At 44.0% G+C, this 20,045-nt stretch overlaps 1 protein-coding gene across 1 annotated transcript in view; it reads left to right on the top strand.

Annotated features, from left to right (window-relative positions):
* Window positions 1–3,690: 3,690 nt before the first annotated feature.
* Kcnn2 (potassium calcium-activated channel subfamily N member 2) overlaps window positions 3,691–20,045 on the top strand; it is a 143,449-nt gene continuing 127,094 nt past the window's right edge. Inside the window, exons 1-3 of the mRNA XM_004651572.3 lie at window positions 3,691–3,814; window positions 4,765–6,131; window positions 6,753–6,848. Of these exons, the coding sequence (XP_004651629.3) occupies window positions 3,793–3,814; window positions 4,765–6,131; window positions 6,753–6,848 (1,485 nt within the window). The 5' untranslated portion in view covers window positions 3,691–3,792. The remainder of the gene's footprint in view (window positions 3,815–4,764; window positions 6,132–6,752; window positions 6,849–20,045) is intronic.

Raw genomic sequence — 20,045 nt, 5'->3', positions numbered from 1 at the left:
CTAAGCCATCTTTCCAGGCCCCTTTTAGGACCTTGTCCCCCATGGTTGTGAAACCTACCGTAAGATAGTATGTATGTATTTAGGGGTTGTTTGTATGTATGTGTGTACATACTTGACATACACTAAAATTTGAGAAAGCCACTGTTGTGAGCATTAAGAAAAAAATGGAAAGTTTTAGAAAAAAATCATGTTGAAAATAGAACAATTTAATTTATTAGATTTCAGATGCATTTTATGGATGACTATGACCTCTGGTGTTAATCTAGGGAAATTTCAGCACTTACATTCCTTAATGGAAGAAAGAGAGGGAAATGTAATTTTCTGAAAGCTTATCTGTGGAAATCAGGGATCTTTGTTTTCATGCTTTTTCTTTCTCTTCTCTGCCCTTTCCTACTCACTCACACACTTACAAGTATCTGTTATATGCAAAACACTATCTACATTGAAAAATAATGTCTTTGTTGCTGTAATTGCTATATTTTATGTTAGTCAAAGGGCTGAGAAGTGATCTAATTGCTAACTTGACTTAATATGTATGCACATATATTAATCAGAGTGATTACTTTAATGATCCTACAAAGTGACATTATCCATACTTTAAAATTTGGCATATAATTTTAAATATCTGTTGATTTTTTTTTTATATATAAAGAGAGAGAGAGAGATGTTGAAAATAAGAACTGGAGAGATGGCTTAGCAGTTAAGGCACTTGCCTGTAAGGCCAAAGGACCTCGGTTCAATTCCCCAGGACCTATGAAAGCCACATGCACAAGGTGGTACATGCATCTGGAGCTTGTTTGCAGTGGCTGGAGGCCCTGGTGTACGCATTCTCTCCCTCCCTCCCTCCCTTTCTCTCTGCCTCTCTTTCTCAAATAAATAAATAAAAATAAAATATATTTTAAAAAAGAAATTAAGAACTTATTTTTTTGGTTTTTCAAGGTAGGGTCTCACTCTGGCCCAGGCTGACCTGGAATTCACTATGGAGTCTCAGGGTGGCCTCAAACTCACGGCGATCTTCCTACCTCTGCCTCCCAGTGCTGGGATTAATGGTGTGTGCCACCATGCCCAGCGAAAATAAGAACATTTGACATGTTCCTTCATGACCTACGGCATAGTCTAAAATGCCTCAGACAAATAGTTGATTCATACAGAGAGTGTTTTAGTCTGAAATCTAGTTTTTCATCAGCATTGTTATAGATGTTAATCATAGTCTTAAAACATCAAAAGATGTTAGCAAGGTGATGTATTCAAGGTGTGACAGTTGACTAATGAAAAGGCAGTAAATAACTGACTCGCTCCTTCTCTAGTCCCAGTGAGTCTCACATTATTATTTTGTGTGAACTCTTTCAAGATACTGGCTATGCTGGCATATCACGATCTTAGTTTGGGTGTTCTGACAGTTCCTAATGTTATGGACCAGATTCCAATTTGTTTCCCTAACTTGTGCGCCGTCCTTGAGAGGCCCTATAGCTTTTCCTTAAACCTCAGTGAGTACTCTGTTTCTACAAAATTTATACTGTAACCCAAAATAAGGTAATTTCCCCCCCTATTTCACTTGTGGAGTATAGTTTGAAGTTGGAAGCTGGTATTTGAGAAATTCAGTTTAATGCAAGGGGATGTAACTTTTGTTTTCCTTATGGCATTTTAGTAATTCTAGCACCTTACATAATTATGTAATGCTGGTAACAACTTTTAATATTTGCGGGAAGTATGTGTAGTTTCCATCCAAATTTATAATAGGCGATGAACAGTCATTTACCATACATGTCTTTGAAGTAATTTGACTTATAAGGCTTAGTCAAAACTTTCACTCAGTCAGTTATGAAGAGTAACTAAGAAGGCTATGTGATTTGTTGATAAGAGTTCTAATAAATATTTGATGGATTTGGTGCTTGAATTACTTTTTCTTTTATCACATAAGAAGATGAATAGCTTGTCATTTGGAAGTCTTTATTTTTAAGTTCTATGTACTCATTTGAATCAATTATTATTTTTATTTATTTGAGAGTGACAAAGAGAGAAAGGCAGATAGACAGAGAATGGGCGCACCAGGGCCTAAGGCCGCTGAAAACGAACTCCAGACACGTGCGTCTCCTTGTGCATCTGGCTAAGGTGGGTCCTGGGGAGTCAAGCCTCGAACCAGGGTCCTTAGGCTTCACAGGCAAGCGCTTTACTGCTAAGTCATTTCTCCAGCCCTGAATCAATTATTTTTAAGACAGGATCATACTGAATAGTATTGGCTAACTTGAAACCTGCTATGTAGACTGGGCTGGCATTGAACTTGTGGGAACTTTTGTCTCCTGAACTCTGCAATTAGAAGGCATGTGCCACCATGCCCGCCCCCACCTTTTTTTTTTTTTTTCTTTGCCTTTTGAGACAGGGTTCCAGGTAGCCCATTCTGACTTCAAACTCACTAGGAAACTGAGGATGACTTTAAACTCCAAGGCATCAGGCCTCTTCTCCCAGTGTATGATTATGGGTGTCCACCTTCAGGCCTGTCTTTCATCCAAACTATATTTTTCAATTTTTATTGTTTATTTAATAGATCAAACTCTCCCTACCTCCAAGTGGAATTTCATCTTATTGCCATGTTGAGTTGTGAACTCGAATTATTCTAAGAGTCCTGCTCCTCAGGCATTCTATGCTGATCAGCTGCCCCCCAAACTTCGATAAATTTCATTATCACAAATATTTTATTTCTTTCCACTCTGGAGATTAAAAATATTGTAATAGATTATAGGAATACTGTGTCCTATTTTTTTCACCACTAAAATTCTATTCTTTACCAAGGTCATGAAGAAATTCAAGCCCTGACAGTATTTGTTATCTCACATCGTGGACTGCGGTTCTAAAGGCAGCCCCTTTTGCTTGCTGAATCTATTTACTTGCATGTACGAAAATTTAAAATTGTTGAACACATATTCAAGGAACATCCTGAAATAAATTATTCACTCAGCGGCATCTAGCACACGCTGGCACACACGCTTTTACAAGCAGATACCAGGTAAGCAACGTTAGGGCAGCTGCTGAGTAGCATATCGAGAAATCGGATCCAGCCGAGAATTCCAATTACCTAATGAGAGTGATCAGCTTTCAGTCTTAATTTCTTGGTTTAATTTGTTATATTGCAGTCTCTATCATAAAAAATTATGCTTTGAAATCATGATGTCAAATTGAAACACACTCAACTGGCCAGTTTATTATTATTTTTTTTCTTTTTAGTAAGATGAGATTTTTTTTTTTTCAATTCAAAAGAAATACAGGCTTAAGGTGGGGCAATGACAACTCTCAAAAGCACGCCTGCCTTTTCGTGACTGTGTGTCTTAAGAGAACAACACATCACCACACGTTTCAAAGTCTTTCAAAAAAAATTGTTTTTATTGGCTTGTTAGAGAGTAAATTATCATTATACCCAAGCCCAGCGAAACTCGCTGTCCAAGGCGGCCATTAATCATCCCAAGTCATCATTACAGTGTCCATCGTTCCCAGTCCCGCTGTCACTGGGCACACGCTAGGCCCCTCTCTTCATTCAGGCCGGGCACCGAGGAATGCTCTGTTCGCTTATCGGTGACCCGCCTTTGCTTTGCGTCTGTGCTGCAGGTGTGGAGGCCGAGGAAGCTGGAGGCGCTGGAGGCGCTGGAGGGCATCGGTGGCTGGGCGTCCCCCAGACCCTGGCGCGAGCCGAGCAGCCTGGAGCGGCGCACGAGTAGCCCTCGGACACCTCCCCACCCCGGCTGCAGAAGGGCCTGAGCTCCGCAGCGCAGCACCCGGCGGCCGGGGCGCCAGCCCCTCATGTTCCGGAGAACGCGCAAATGTGAGCGGGCGGGAGTGGGGGAAGCCCTCCGCCCCCGCCAGGGGGACCCGGGAAGCCCGAGCGAGCTCCACCCGCGGACGGCGGGGATCCCCTCCTCCGGCCCCGCCCCCCGTCCCCTCCCCGGGCCCCCGGCGACGCGCGCTTGGTTAACCCTTCCCGCGCCGCAGCGCACTCGGCAGAGCGAGAGCGAGAACCGCAGAATCCGAGTCTTGACGCCGGGACTCTGGACCTAAGGCAGACAGGGACAAGATCCTCCCCCGCCCCCCAGCTCGGGGTCGGTGGTGATCCCACACAGGAGCTGCTGGGGTTCTAGAGGCTCCCAGTCCCGGAATGTGCCCCAAAACATTCATACCCTGGCCAAGCTAGTCACTAAACTGGTTTCTCTCCAAAGCCCATGCCACCTACGGTTGCCCGGCCGGTAGCCCTGCAGCATCCCACACTGTCCGCGAGACGATGGGGGCAGAGGTGGGCGTGGGGGCGAGCGGGTGCTGCCTTGACACCCTAGGCTGCCCAAGGGCAGGTGAGCGGCTGGGATTTCCAACTGTCCCAGCGCCTGCCCCGTGATCCCGGGTGGCCCCGACGGGCTGCAGTGCCACAGACAGGTCATTCGGGCACTACGTCCCGCGCCAGTCGGGGGAGGTGGGGGAGGGAGCGGCGGCCCAGGAGGGAAAGGCGCCCTCCTTTTAGCCCCCCCCCTACCCCAGGCCCGCTACGGGGGTCATGGGGGAGCTCTGCATCCTGGCAGTGCCCCGGGGCGCGCGCGGAAGCAGCAGGTGGTGTCCCCCGCCACCGAATGCCCAGGTCCTGGCCCTAGCTGGACCTGGTCCGCGCCCTCCCACCGGAGGGGCTTCATTCTGCAGATTTCCCCTCCCCATCTTTCTCTCTCTCTCTCACACACACACTGCTCCCCTGAGCCGCGCGCGCCGCAAACTCCGTCTCGGTCCCCGCAGGTGATGTCATGCCCATTGCTTTGGTGCACCCAACCAATCGGACTCGTCGCCTGGATTCTACCGGAGCCGGCATGGGCCCTTCCTCGCACCAGCAGCAGGAGTCCCCGCTCCCGACCATAACGCATTGCGCAGGGTGCACCACCGCCTGGTCTCCCTGCAGCTTTAACAACCCTGACATGGAAACCCCATTGCAGTTCCAGCGCGGCTTCTTCCCGGAGCAGCCGCCGCCGCCGCAGCCGCCGCCGCCGCCGCCGCCGCTGGCGCGCTCCTCGCACCTGCATTGCCAGCCGCCGCCGCCGCCGAGCCAGGACAAGCCCTGCCCGCCCTTCGCGCCCCTCCCGCACCCTCACCCTCACCCTCATCCTCATCACCCGCACCTCGCTCACCAGCAGCCCGGCAGCGGCGGCAGCAGCCCATGCCTCCGGTGCAACAGCTGCGCCTCCTCCGGTGCCCCGGCGGCGGGGGCGGGGGCGGGGGATAACCTGTCCCTGCTGCTCCGCACCTCCTCGCCCGGCGGCGCCTTCCGGACCCGCACCTCCTCTCCTCTGTCTGGCTCTTCGTGCTGCTGCTGCTGCTGCTGCTGCTCGTCGCGCCGGGGCAGCCAGCTCAATGTGAGCGAGCTGACGCCGTCCAGCCATGCCAGTGCGCTCCGGCAGCAGTACGCGCAGCAGCCCGCGTCCGCCTCCCAGTACCACCAGTGCCACAGCCTGCAACCGGCCGCCAGTCCCACGGGGAGCCTGGGCAGCCTGGGCTCGGGGCCTCCGCTCTCGCATCAACAACAGCAGCAGCAGCACCATCACCACCACCACCCGCACCACCAGCACCACCAGCCGCCCCAGGCGCGCCGCGAGAGCAACCCCTTCACCGAAATAGCCATGAGCAGCTGCAGGTACAACGGGGGCGTCATGCGCCCGCTCAGCAACTTGAGCGCGTCCCGCCGGAACCTGCACGAGATGGACTCGGAGGCTCAGCCCCTGCAGCCCCCCGCGTCCCTGGTGGGAGGTGGCGGCGGCGGCGGCGCGTCCTCCCCGTCGGCCACCGCTGCCGCCGCCTCGTCCTCGGCTCCGGAGATCGTGGTGTCCAAGCCCGAGCACAACAATTCCAACAACCTGGCGCTCTATGGAACCGGCGGCGGAGGCAGCACCGGTGGCGGCGGAGGTGGCGGCGGCGGCGGCAGCGGGCACGGCAGCAGCAGCGGTACCAAGTCCAGCAAGAAGAAGAATCAGAACATCGGCTACAAGCTGGGCCACCGGCGCGCCCTGTTCGAGAAGCGCAAGCGGCTCAGCGACTACGCGCTCATCTTCGGCATGTTCGGCATCGTGGTCATGGTCATCGAGACCGAGCTGTCTTGGGGCGCCTACGACAAGGTACAGGCTCCCCTAGATTTCGCCCACCCTCGGGGGTGGGGGGAGAGGTTGGGATGGGCTCTGGCTCGGGGAATCCCCTACCGTACAGGAGCTCGCAGCCTCTCCGGGGGCATTCTGGAGTGCCTGGGAGCGAAGGGCGCTGCCAGGGCGCGCGCCGCTAGGCAACTCGGAGAGGAAAGCGAGGAGCGTGCATCCAAAGTTCTCCGGGCACCTAGAGACCGACTGGGCGCTCTCTCCGGCACCACCGGGTTCCCGGGGAACCAATGGGGAAAGCATGCGGATTTTATCCCCTGGTGCTCGGGGATGGGAGGCACGTTCCCACCGGCAGCGCTGAAACTCGGGAGGAACTTCCCCTCGGGGTCGGCGAGTCACACGCTGCAGTCCACTGGTGGAGCGGACCCGACAGCCGAGCCAAGAGCCATCCCTTCCGTGGCTCCTCTCACTTGATGTTGAGGCTCAGCAATTTACATCCTAGGGCCAGGATAGGTTGTCCCCCCGCCCCCAACCCGCATCCAGTGTCTAGAGTTCAGGTCCATTGGAGCGAGTCTGACTTTACCTTGGGGTCCAGAAAGTGGGTAAAGGTGCTTGTTTCTTAAGTCTCCCGTCTGACTGTGTTTGCAGGCATCGCTGTATTCTTTAGCTCTGAAATGCCTTATCAGTCTCTCCACGATCATCCTGCTGGGTCTGATCATCGTGTACCACGCCAGGGAAATACAGGTAACTTTTATGAATGATCCAAAGCCATGCAGACAGCCTGGGGGGTGGGGGGTAGAGGAAGCAAGGCAACAGGGGGCTTTTCCCAAGCTCGTGTGTCCTTGCTTGAGGTTACAGAAGACACGGAGTGTTTTCTCATATCAACCCCTGACCTGTCCTTTCAGGAAGTTAAGAAAATAAGTGCAGTGCCTGTGTAAACATGCAGCCACTTCGAGATTTAGATTTAGATTTAGATTCTCCCTGTCTGCTTTAGGTAGACCCATTCTCCAGTCAATCATGTATTCCATACACTAGCTTGAATTCACACAGTAAACCTGCATTCTTAGAGACACCTTTCCTTAAATCATTATGGGAGGCCTTGCCCATACCTGTACTGTCTTCTGCAATACCGCAAAAGGAGAAAGTTGAGTTCATGAGGTAGCTAGTTAACTTACATCAACATGAGAAAAGTACTGCCCCTTTCCTATAACACCAACATTTTAAAATGTTTATTAGCATTAGTATTATTATTAGTATGGATACATCATGTATTGGTACCCTCTTTTCCCTAGTCCCTGGTCCCATTCCGAATGCCAACATTGTTTTTTTTTTTAACCACAGTTCATTTAGCTTACACATTTTGGATATTTACTAGTTGTATGGATTTATTGGCTCCAGTCATTAACGTGTTTTTAAAATATCATTTGAAAGTTGAGGCTGCTGCCCTCATGAGCTGCCTTGACAGGAAAACAGTTGTTTTGTTCAGATGCGGCCCTGCTGTTGACTTGGCTGCTACCGACAATATCAGCTACTCTAAAAGGTTCCTGGGTCATCAGTCCGTTGGTGGCTTTGCGGTAGCCCACAGTCATGTATGAGTTATAGTCTGAGAGCTAAAATCACTAGAGTTTTTCAAAGATTAGATTTGGATTATTTTCAAGTTTAGAAATTACACAGATAAGTGTTTCCTTGTTAGGCATTTGATGGGATTAGGAAATTTAAGACTTAGACTGTTTTTTTTTTAATTTAAAATATTGTATGGGTTTGTCATACAATGTCCTAACAATTTAAGTTAAATTAATGATTAGCCAGGACACACTAAAGAGAGAAGAAACTAATGTTAGTGATTGCCCAAAGTACATAAAGATGCAAATAACTGCAAATTGGGGGAGGGGGGAGAGAAATTGCCTCACTTTACTTGTATGCTTGCTAGAACATTGAGAAATGTGATTTGAAGGGCTGAGGTTAGAGTATGGGAATTGGAAAAACTGAAAGTATTTGAAATCAGTAACAACACCACAAGCACATTTAAATATTTTCACTTTAAGAAACTTCCACACATTCTGTGTCCTTGTGATGCTCGGTTTTTTGAGAACTTCAAGTGGTTTAAAGCAATCCTCTGGGGTGACTTAAATGTCAGTCGCTTTGACCTGAGGAATAGACACTGATAGTTGGAAGATACAAAATGGTTCCTCGACTCAGTTTATAGACAGGAACAGTCAAAGGAGGTGAAGAGCTGTGCGGTGTTCGCAGTAGATGGTGCAAGGTGAGAACAGGCCCGGCGTTCCCAGCCTCCAGGGTCCAGTGTCCAGTGCTTCCTGCTGCTCTCTCCACTGTTTATCCAAAGCCTGACACACAGAAACTGAAGTTTCTCTTTAGAAAGTTTCATATATGAATAGGGTTAAGCTCATAATATTACTCTAGAATGTTTTATATGACTAAGAATTGAGTAACCTTAAAGCTGTTTTGTAAGGAAACTAGAGTGGTTTTATTTAATCCACCCCGGAATGAGAGTCTTTGTCAACTTTATTTTTTGTTGTTATTAAACAACATAAACTTTCCTAGTATTGACTGTTCTTTCTAAAGAACACACAGCTTAACAGGCATTCATATGTATTATCTTCAGAAATAAAGTGTCTTCTTGAAAACATGGACTTTTAAGGAATTACAGGGAGATTTTGTTTTAAAATAACAACCCAGGAACTGACAAATGTTATTTGTCCTAAAAAATTAATATGGTATTAGAATTAGAAGGGATGATTAAGAATAATAAGTGTACAGAAAAAACATTCTTTGTTGGTTATTTTAAGTTTGAAAACATTACAAACTTGTGTTATTTCTGTCCTTCAAATGCCTGGATATGTGCTGCCTGGGTGAGACAGTGAGAAGACTGGGGATCTTTGGTCAGTAAACACAGTGAGCTTCTCCACCGTTGCCTAATGTAGACCTCACAGAAGACCAGGTTCCCCAAGGAGGTTTATTTGTGGGGTCCATGCCTCTGTTACACCCGTCATACTCAGAATTTCAATTTGAGGTTTGCATATTAATTAGCATTTAGGTATTCCAGATGTAGCTTTTACACTCAATATATCTAGAGGGATTTCTCCCCTAAGATGAAACTCCAGACTGTCATCTGAGATGCTTGCTAAAAAGAAATAAAATAGCCAGACGTGATGGCACATGCCTTTAATCCCAGCATTTAGGAGGCATGGGTAGGAGGGTCTCTGTGAGTTCAAGGCCAGCCTGAGACTACATAGTGAATTCCAGGTCAACCCTGGGCCGGAGCAAGACACTACCTCAGAAAAATAATAATAAGAAGAAAGGACCAAATGTGAAGACCTGATTTGGAAGTCAAGAACTGGAAACAAGTAGGAATGTTCTCATGTGTCCAAAGAAGTGATCAAAGCAGCCATAACCCCTTGATCTGAAGGCCAGGCCTGTAGATATTCATGGAAATTCATGTTATTGATGCCACTGTGGAGGATGTAAGTTTCTTCATAAAACTGAACAGCTAATATGAACTTCTCAGTTCACTATCAAAAATCCCAAATATATTGACTTAGCTCTAAGATAAGAAAGCAGATTCAAGAGCCATGATGCCTTCAGAGAATGTCTTTGGATGTAGAATAAATCTCACATGACAGCTTTTATGTTTATTTTTAGCATAGCAGCATGGTGATTGGGTAGTGACAGATAGTAGGATGAGTTTGGGGTACATGATACAATTTCCCACTCCATTCAGGTGAAGTAAGTGCGTTATCTTCTCTTCTGACTTTCTTTCCACTGGAATCGCTTAACCAAGCTGAGGATGCCTTGACATTGCCACAGGGCACCTTGGAAAGCAAGTCAGTGTGACCTTTTATAGGATTTTTATACACAGTGTGGCAAAATAAAATGGTTCAGGTGAGTCATGGGTGGAAGCGCTTGGATTAGAAGAGTGTGGTGAGGAGACTTTATAAAGAGTGTGGCTCAGTAAATTTCAGCTTTGGTTTCATTTTTTCAGTACCACAGACAGCTCAATGCACAGATTTTATATAGATTTTTATTTCACTGATTACTCCTCCTCAACCAAAAATGAGGTGATTTCTTTTTGTCAGCATGCTTATATAAAATCCAATGCAGCATATTTTGAGCTAAGTGAAAATTAGGCTTTTTCAAATATGTATTTGGCCTTGCTTTCTTTCTCATCAATAAAGCACCCCCATCAAAAAAGAGAAAGTAGGGCTGGAGAGATGGTTTAGATTAAGGTGTTTGCCTGCAAAGCCAAAGGACCCAGGTTTGACTCTCCAGGACCCACATAAACCAGATGCGCAAGGGGGTGCATACGTCTGGAGTTCGTTTGCAGTGGCTTGAAGCCCTGGCACACCCATTCTCTCCCTCTCCTCAAATAAATAAATACAATAAAATGGAGAAAGAAATGAGAGGAGGAATGAATGCATGTATAAACAAAATTTAGTGCCTATGTATCACTATCGCCTGCTGTCAAGGGCAAAATACCATAGGACTTTTTTTATACTTGATAATAAATACCTTCCCACTTTATTTCTCAAGGTCAAATAATAGGAGAAACAGAAGCACAGTTTCCACTTGCTTTTCTTTCTGTCTGGGGCTGGAGACATTTCTCTGGCAGAATAAGTATATAGAGTTTGGATACTCCTTAAGGAGGTTTGAGTGTAGATTTCATTTTACCTTTTCAACTTTATTGCACAACTATTTTTTTTATTATGGCAGCAATTTAAAAAAAATTAGTATTTCTAAATTTGCAAAAGATTTCGAAGTGGGAACAAATTCACCTGGGACTGGTCACTGATCACTCTGGTTCTTGTAGAACTCAGAAAAATAACAGGTAGTATACGTGAAGTTGGAAAGGATTTCTGTTTGTTCTTGTTTTAGTAATATAATTCTATGATAAATAGCATTAGGGAAAACACTGATAATTTTTTGGTGGTTTTTTTTTTTTTTGTAATGGAATTCTTGTGTGTTTCTTTTAATTTAGTTTTTCAGAGATGGACTGCATAGATCTTTAGCTAGAAGAATAGAAATTAAGATTTCTTTTCAATTGTGCATCAAGACCACACTGGAGGAAGCAGTGAGTGAGGGTAGGGGCTCTAGCTGCCTTTTACATCTCCTCAGTAGTTAGTGTGACCTGTGGTTTGCCCTGAAGAGTCTAGAAACAGTGTTTGCTTTCCTGGCATAGGTAGCAAGCCAGTGCTTTTAGAACATGCAGCAAATTCCGCATGTAACCATTAGTCTCTTTTAAAAATAACAAGTTTACATGGTAAAAGTAATTCAAGCAGGACAGAAGAGTGTAAAATAGTGTAAGTCACATTCTGCATACTCTCAATTCTATTTCTTATGCATGTATCCCAGAATTTCTACAATAAATATTTAGAAGCATTTATATACATACACACCTTGTTCTTCTTCCTTAATGTCTCCTGGAGGTTCTCCCTTATCAGCACTGACAGACTTGGCTCATTCCTGTCCACCAGCTACGTTTTATCCTGTCTTATGGATATGCTGTGGATTGATTTGTCAGCCGTATGATGAGAGTAGGTAGACAATCTGGAGTGTTCTAGTCTTTTGCTACTGCAAGCCACACTAAAATAAGCATTATGGACTGATGCTAATCTACAAACCATATGATACATGTGATAAATTTCCAAGACTGTCGGATCAATATGAGGTGCAGGGGTGCGGCTCAGTGCTAGAGCACTTACCTGCACAGCATAGGGAAGACTGAGTCGGAGCTGCAGCACCAAACACCCTTCAGGAAGATCAGCATTTCTATTCTTGCCTTTCCACCCTCTTGGACAGTCCAAGAAGAAATTTTCATTTTTTCCCTGGCTTCTCAAAGTCTAAAAAGGTAATAATCTTTCTGTTAAACGTGGGTTTTTTTTTTTTTGAGAAAATGTATCTAACACATATTTGTTTTAAAAGTTTTAAAGGAGGTTAGGAAAGATGAAGAAAGCTGAAAATTAGAAGAAAGTATCTTAGATGGGCCATCATTCTCTGCTGTATCTGTGAAGTAGGTAAACGATACAGCTCCAGGGTGACTGTCAGATTCTACCAGATGGTGGATGGGAAGCTCACGTGTACCGTTTTATCATGTGGTGGTGGGCTCAATTGCTTGCAACCCCAACAGGAGCAGGAGTGAGACTCTTAAGCCTTTTGAGTTTGGGCATACACTGTCGTAACAAAATCACTCAGGACTAATTTTCTCCACTGCCGTTGCGTGTAAAGATCCCTGCATTATTCATGGTGTGACACTAAATAAAGTGATCCCAGGGTGTTTACAGCACAGCCTCACAAGTGAATGAAGAGTGGAACTTTATGCTTGGTTACTGCAAGTGGCCTTGCTTGAGCTTCCATCCCATTTCTGGGCCCCATTTTGTGCAGCTGGAAAACAAGGACACATCCCAGACCACACTTGGTAGGGTAGATGGAGGAAACCTGCATTGATTTAGTGGTAGGGAAGTTTACATTTGGTCAAGATATAACGGAATTTGGTAGTTTTGTTTTAGAAATGACTTTACCTCGTTAGGAAATAATTTGATAATTTGTTACTTTGAAAATGAATTGCAACCTGAAATTCCTTAAGAGTTCTCTGTATAAGTCTAGAAATTGCACAGAAGGGACTTAATCATCTTTTGGTCTACTGTCTCACCCAGCTTAAGAACACCCTTCATGTCATCTTAGATAAAGGCTGCTTGACCCTCTTCCTGTAAGGCTGTCTGTTCCATTATAATAAGTTTGGAGGAGGTTGGGAGGATTTTCTTTATAATGAGGAGAGGTGAAGTCTGGCTTTACTCATTGCGTCATCAAAATTTTAAAGGTTTTTCCACTGGGCATGGTGGTGCACGTCTATTTAATATCAGTACTCAGGCTACTGGGATATGAGAATTGCTGTTAAATTTGAAGCCAGCTTGGGGGCGGTGAAAGGATTCATGGTGAATTCAAGGCCAATCTGGGGTATATAGTGATACCCTGTATCAAGAAACCAAACAAACCAAACATCTCAAAAATGATGACAAGAAAACATGAGGAACAAGATGGCAAGGTCATTTTCACTCTTAGTACTGACACTCCAAGGATGTGAGTTAAGGAGAAAAACCAATACTAAATAAAGAAATGAAGTCTTTGGAAGTATGATAAATGCCATGCTGGGTATAAGGGAGTGAGATAAGAAAACTGGAGATTAAGGGTTGGACATAATAAGCAGGAAGATCAGGGAAGAACTCTCTAAGAAGTGTCATTTAAACTGATACACAAAAGAAAGACATAGCCAGAATCCCCAGGCTGTGAGAGCAACCTGTGCAAAGGCCTGGTGACTAGATGGAGTTTCCTATGCTTAAACACACTACAAAGATGAGGGCAAGTCAGTGTGGTCCAAGCAGCAGTAAAATGGTACAGTACAGAGGTGAAGGTGAAGGGAGGCAGGGGCCTAGGAAGGAACCCTCACCAGACCATGGTAAGGGTTTTCAGAGCAGCTGGGAAGTCACTGAAGAGTTTAAAGTAGGGGGGAGAGAGAGAGAGAGTGTGAGGAAGAGAGAGATCTAGTGATCCAACTCAAAGAAATTAAGCACACAGGAACTGTTCAAATCTGTGAGAGAGAACAGTAATATGAGAAGGCTGAGAGTTGATTAGATCATCATCTGACATCTGGAGGTTAAGTAAAGGAGGAATTAGGAAAAAAAAAAAAAGTAGAGAAGGAATTAGAACCAGTTGCCCCTGGGGTGGAGGCGAGCGGCATGGGAGTGCTTTAAGGAAGAGAGCATTGCACTCTGTATCGAATGTCGCCCAGGTCTGTTAATTGGGGCGCAGAAGTGCTTTTTGGATTTGGCAAGTTGAAGGTCACTGCTGACCTTGCTGAGCAGTTACCATGGAAGGGTATAGAAGGAAGACAAACTGTAATTTTCAGTATAACACAATAAATTGATTCTTTCACAGGCTCATGGGGTACACATTTAAACATCGGTGAGGTCCCTTTAAATGCCCTCATAGTTAAGTATCCTTCACTTGATTCTTGGAGCATCCCTGATGAGACTCTGAATGTCCTTGAACACGTTCTTCTGGATCATCTTTCAAAGAGAAGATCTGAAAGGAAGCAGTGCATTCAGACAGGATCTGCCTGTGGGGTTATTTCCCTTCATCCAAAACTGCTTTCTTCAGATTGGCTCCTGTTGATCTGAAGTGGTCTTGGCTTCGCAGGAACTGATACTTACAATCATTACTGAACTAAATAGATGGCTGCACATTTACAGATCCCATTTAGTAGCATTTTGGTTTCAGTCCAGTGTCTCAACCTGTCAGAATTGTTTGAATCATAATTCTGACGCTTCTTTGATCCATGCTTTCTCAGGTCTGGAAAGTCCTGTGTGTGGACAGTGTATGGAACTGGCAAGGTCCCAGTGTTTATATCAGTGCTCTGTTCTGTCCTTAGAAATAGGGTCTGTCTCACTTTTCTTGACCAGATCTCACACCTGCCACTGACACATGTGACTCTGTTTCCTTAGTTCTATGTTGGTTGTACGCTTATAAATTGTGCTTCAGAACTCATGCCCATGGCATGAGCCCGGCAGAGTTAGAGCTTTGAATTTAAACCTGTTTTTTTTTTTTTTTTTTCTGTTCAACATCTGCTCATCAGGGATGTTTGGTACAGTTTTTCAAGTAGTAATGACTATGAGCTCTGATTATTAATCAGCCTTCCCAGGACTGTCTGTTCTTATAATACCATATATTTTCAGTGAGTTGCAATGTCATGATCTCCTAGACTACTAGTGATGCCCAAGGACATGGGCTGACTTACTCATAATTCTAAGCATTACCATCTGGGTGTCTTTTCTCTTAAAATTTTTGATTTCTTCCTCCAGGTTATAAAATTAATTATACATGTTAGAAAATTTAGAAATCTCAGGGAAGTAGACAAACAGGCGACAAATCTAATCTCAGTCACCCAGAAGGAATGATGTTTGTGTTACAGTGTGCTTATTTGGAATAAGTAGACATACATTGGCTATGTATCTATAAAGAGATTTTGAGGCTGGAGAGATGACTTAGCTGTTAAGGTATTTGCCTGTGAAGCCAAAGGACACAGGTTCAATTCCCCAGCACTCACGTAAGCCAGATGCATATGGTGGCACATCTGTCTGGAGTTGCTAAAGGCCCTGACACACCCACTCTCTCTCTCTCCCTCTGCCTCTTTCCATGTCTTTGTCAAATAAATAAAATAAAATAATACAAAAATTTTAAAAAGAAATTAAAAGAAGAAACTTTGTATCCTTTTCATGAATTTTCAGTTGCTTTTCCTAAGCCACTATATGATATTAACAGCCAAGATTTCCTATCATATAGATCATCCACAACTGAATTCTTTGCCTTAGTTTTGCATATTAAAGACAAATTAGAAATAATTTTGCCTTTTTTTAATAGAACACCTGAGACAAACTTGTTCTGAGTATCCCTAGTGATTCTTAAGGATAAACTACCAAGAGAGAAATTATTGAGTTAAAAGATATTATTGAAAACAATTGCAGTTTGTACAATTAGCCACTCAAAAGTTGATATCCCTCCTTTCATTACTAGTTATCACTTTCTTAAACAGTGATATATTATTTTTCTGTAGTGTCTAGGTCCAATGTACCAGCTAGAGAGGGTCTTGAGTATTGTTCTGTGCTAATCTGAGGAATTGCTTTTCTGCAGTATAGAAACTACCATTTATCCATGATCTTGCATATTGAGTGACAATTTGGGAAAAAGGTATCACTGTTTAATAATTGTCTTTCACACAGAAACAATACAAAAGCGCCAGGTGTGGTGATGCATGACTTTAATCCCAACCCTCATGAGGTCAAGGTAGGTGGATGGCCATGAGTTTGAGGCTGTAGCCTCGGCTATAGAGTAAGTTCTGGGTAAGTCTGAGCTAGAGTGAGACCCTGCTGCAAAAACAAAACAAAACAACAAAGTCGGGTGTGGTGGTGCATGCCTTTAATCCCGGCACTCGGGAGGCAGAGGTAGGAGGATCACCATGAGTTTGAGGCCACCCTGAGACTACATAGTGAATTCCAGGTCAGCCTGGGCTAGAGTGTGACCCTACCTCGAAAAACAGAGAAAACAAAACAAAACAAAACAAAAAAACTAAAGGATATGAACATATTGAAGATATGCCTGGCCCAAATTAAAATTATAATTTCTGAACTTTATAACCTTTGCTGCTTCACAGAGTGATCAGATTCTCCTTTGGTTGTTTGCTGTTTTTGCAACATTATCTTGTGGCTTTGGGCGCTGTCTCTGGAGCCAGTTTGTCTGGACTCCTTCCCAGTTCTGTCACTAATTAGCTGTGTGACCTTGGACAGTTACTTAATCTCTCTGAATTTGAGTGTCCTTGTCTGTGAAATGGGCGTAGAGTACCTGTCTCTGTGGGCTCTGATGAACACTAACTGACTACTTGTGATGACCTTTCAACGCTACCTGACCTGTCAGCTGCTGGTGGTGGTGTGCTGTTTTAGCTTTGTTGGGTTGGAGACAGTAGAATTGGAACCCATTAATTCTTGGCTATTTGGGAGATATTTTTTTTTTCTTACTCAGTTTAGTAGAAGGTACAGAAAAAGAAAAGGGCACTTAAACAGTACTCATTAGTTTATCTAAATGCAAGCTCTTAATGTCTGTTAAAGACTTGTCTGTTTAAGCAGAATTCATTCAGATTCTGTCTGTGAAGAAACTGTCTATCTTAGGAAGCGAGCAGCACCTTGTTTTTGTGTCGGAGTTTCTGATGCATAAATGAATGTTCAAGTTCTGAGATTTCCTGGCAAAAAGTTTTCACCCACCTCTGGCCTGGCTTTCTGCTGGAAGCTCAGCTTTTTCTGAGTGAGTTAACTCCTTCAGGCCGCACAGCTGCCTGCATCTCCTCACCACTAATTAGGACCCTAGTGACTTAAAGGAGTTAAGCAGGCACTTTGAAAACAAGCATAGGGAATAATTTGGATTATGGAAAATTCTGGCGTGAAACGCCTGCTGGAAAGAGAGAGGTAGAAAACAGCCCAAGGCAAACATGTAAACTAGTATGGCAATTGGCAACACTTTGCCTGTGTTTACTGTAGGTTTACAGGTTATTTAAATACTTTCCCCCACCCCACGTCCTTCCACCCTATTTTTTTCTTAATTTTATTTATTTATTTGCAAGCAGAGAGTTAGACAGAGAGAAAGAGAGAGAGAAAGAATTGGTATCAAGGGCTTCTAGCCACTGCATACAAACTCCAGATGCTTGCACCCAATTTGTGCATCTGGCTTTACATGAGTACTGGGGAATCAAACTTGTGTCATTAGACTTTGCAGGCAAACACCTTATCCTCTGAGCCATCACTCTAACCCTCCACCTTATTTTTTGAGACCAAGTTTCAATCTGAACCTACAGTTTACAGATTCAGTTCAGCTAGACCACTGAGCCAGTGAAACTCAGGTCTTCCTTGGCTGGGCCTCTCCTTATCACTGGAGTTATAGGCACGCATTACTACCTCAGGTGTTGTACTTAGGTCCTGGGGATCCAAACCCAGGTTCTTGTGCTTCAGTGACAAGCTACCCACCCACTGGGCCATTTCCCCAGCCCATTTGTGTTTTTATGCAATATATTACTGTTGGTTGATTTTTTTTCATTTTGCCTGTGTGTATGGTAAAGTAGGTGTGATGTATGCATGTGTATTGTCCTTGAAGCACCTCATGGACTTGCATGGGGAAGGGGGTGCCTGCCTGCAGTAGTGGCTGGAGCTGAATGTCAGATGTCCCCTTCTACTCATTCTTACTTGAGCCATGGTTTCTTTGCTGACACCAGAGTTTCCTGTTTCTCAGTAAGCCCAGGGGGTTCCCTGGTCTCTGCTCTCTTTGGTTGGATTAGGGTTACAGGGGTGCTTGGCCAGCTGTTTGTGTGGGATGTGGACATTCCAGGGCCGACATTCTAGGGTCTTCATGCCCCCCTTGGGCTCTCTTGCTTATTTAGGACATGCACATAACCACTGAGCCATCTCTCCAGCCCTGCTGGTTAAATTTTGGACTTTATTTTTGAAGTCATGGGACACATTTGGGAGTTAGACATTAAAAATTTTGAACTTTATCATGTAGACAAGTTCAGTAACTTTTCCTTTTCTTCCTTGAATGGGCCGAGAATTTTTTACTCAATTTGTATCTTTTTCTGTAATAACTGTTCTACACTAAGATGAGGTTGTTTTTTAATAATTTGAGTATTCTGGGTACGTGCCTTTGATTGTTTGGCTAAGACATTCATCTTCTCTCAGGAAGCTTTCAAGCCCCAACAAAATTCTAGCAGAGCCGGGCATGGTGCCGTGTGCCTTTAATCCTGGCAGTCGGGAGGCAGAGGTAGGAGGATCGCCATGAGGTCAAGGCCACCCTGACACTACATAGTGAATTCCTGGTCAGCCTGGGCTAGAGTGAAACCCTATCTCGAAAACCCAAATAAAAAAATTTCTAGCATATCTTTGTATAATAGTTTTAATTCAAGTTTGTGGAACTTCTAGAAGAAAGCATAAAGCCATATAATATGTTTATCATGGTTTTGACCATGAAAAGTGTCTATTGTCATGTTGGTTAAAAACTACTTGAATACTAATCCTTAAGCTATTTAGTTCTTTACTGAGTGAGTGAAGGACATTACATTGAAGGACATTACAATAAATCCCAACATTGGGTTTATTTCTTTTAGAACTTATTTATTTTAAAATATTTATATATTTGAGAGAGAGAGAGAGAGAGAATGGGCACACAAGGACCTCCAGCCACTGCATACAAACTCCAGATGCATGTATTACTTTGTGCATCTGGATTTATACGGTGGTGTAATCAGCTGGGACAAACATCTAACCAGACACAGTTTATGAGAGGAATGAGTTTATTTCAGCTTGCACATCCAGAGGAAGTTCCTATAGCCAGCAAATACCAAAAGCAAGCAAGCACAGATTTCCAGAACTCACAACTTCGCTTTCCACAACTTTGGGCTGGAATCAGATCTATTCCCAGTGACACACCCTCTCCAGCAGGCTGCTAGAGACTTTAGCAGGGAGTTTAACCTTAATTAAAAATACCTGAGGCTATGATGGACATACATTTGCATTTAAATCACCATACACAGATAGTGGGGAATCAAACGCAGGCAACCAGGCTTTGTAAGCAAGCACCTTTAACAGTTGAGCCATCTCTCCAGCCCTTCCTGGATATATTTTTAATAGTCATAGATTATTTCAGATGTTTGAAAATAGTTATTAGGTTATTTATTGAAGTTGTAGGTACAAGTAGAAAATGCAGAAGTCATGACCAAGGGATTTGTAATAAATATATTTTAGTTGTCAGTGTACAGTACTGCTAGTTATGTACCTAAGCAAAGCTGCTGATGGAAAAGTTACTTTCATTTCATGCGAAATTAGCTATAAATTTTTGAGAGTGAAGTGTTTTACAGCTTGCCATAGGATGGATACTTCCTATATAGGAAAGGCACCCCATAACTTAACAGAAGTTCTTATACCAAAGGATAAGAATTACTGCCTTTTGAGAAAGGAAAATCTGAATATATGCCTATTATACATATATCTATTGAATTAGATATGTCATTGGTTTAAACTTTACCAAAATGCTTGAGTAAATTGTGGATTTTAATGCTGTAGTTGAAAATGTTTTTGAATTAAGATTTTATTTCCTTCTCAGTATTTTAGTCAAGAACTTAACTGTTTATCTTCATAGCAGCATCAAAGAGGATATTTTAATGAATATGTGATTGAGCAGACTATCAAAATTTCAACAGGAGTGATATAAAGAGAAGTATCTGATAAGCTTTTTTTTTTTTTTTTTTTTTTTTTGAGGTAGGGTCTCACTCTAGCCCAGGCTGACCTGGAATTCATTATGCAGTCTCAGGCTGGCCTTGAAGTCATGGTGATCCTCCTA

The sequence above is a fragment of the Jaculus jaculus genome, chromosome 14, assembly GCF_020740685.1.
Source record: "Jaculus jaculus isolate mJacJac1 chromosome 14, mJacJac1.mat.Y.cur, whole genome shotgun sequence".
Classification (NCBI taxonomy): domain Eukaryota; kingdom Metazoa; phylum Chordata; class Mammalia; order Rodentia; family Dipodidae; genus Jaculus; species Jaculus jaculus.
The sequence above is the reverse complement of the archived record's forward strand: the minus strand, read 5'-3'. Positions and strand labels throughout refer to the sequence as shown.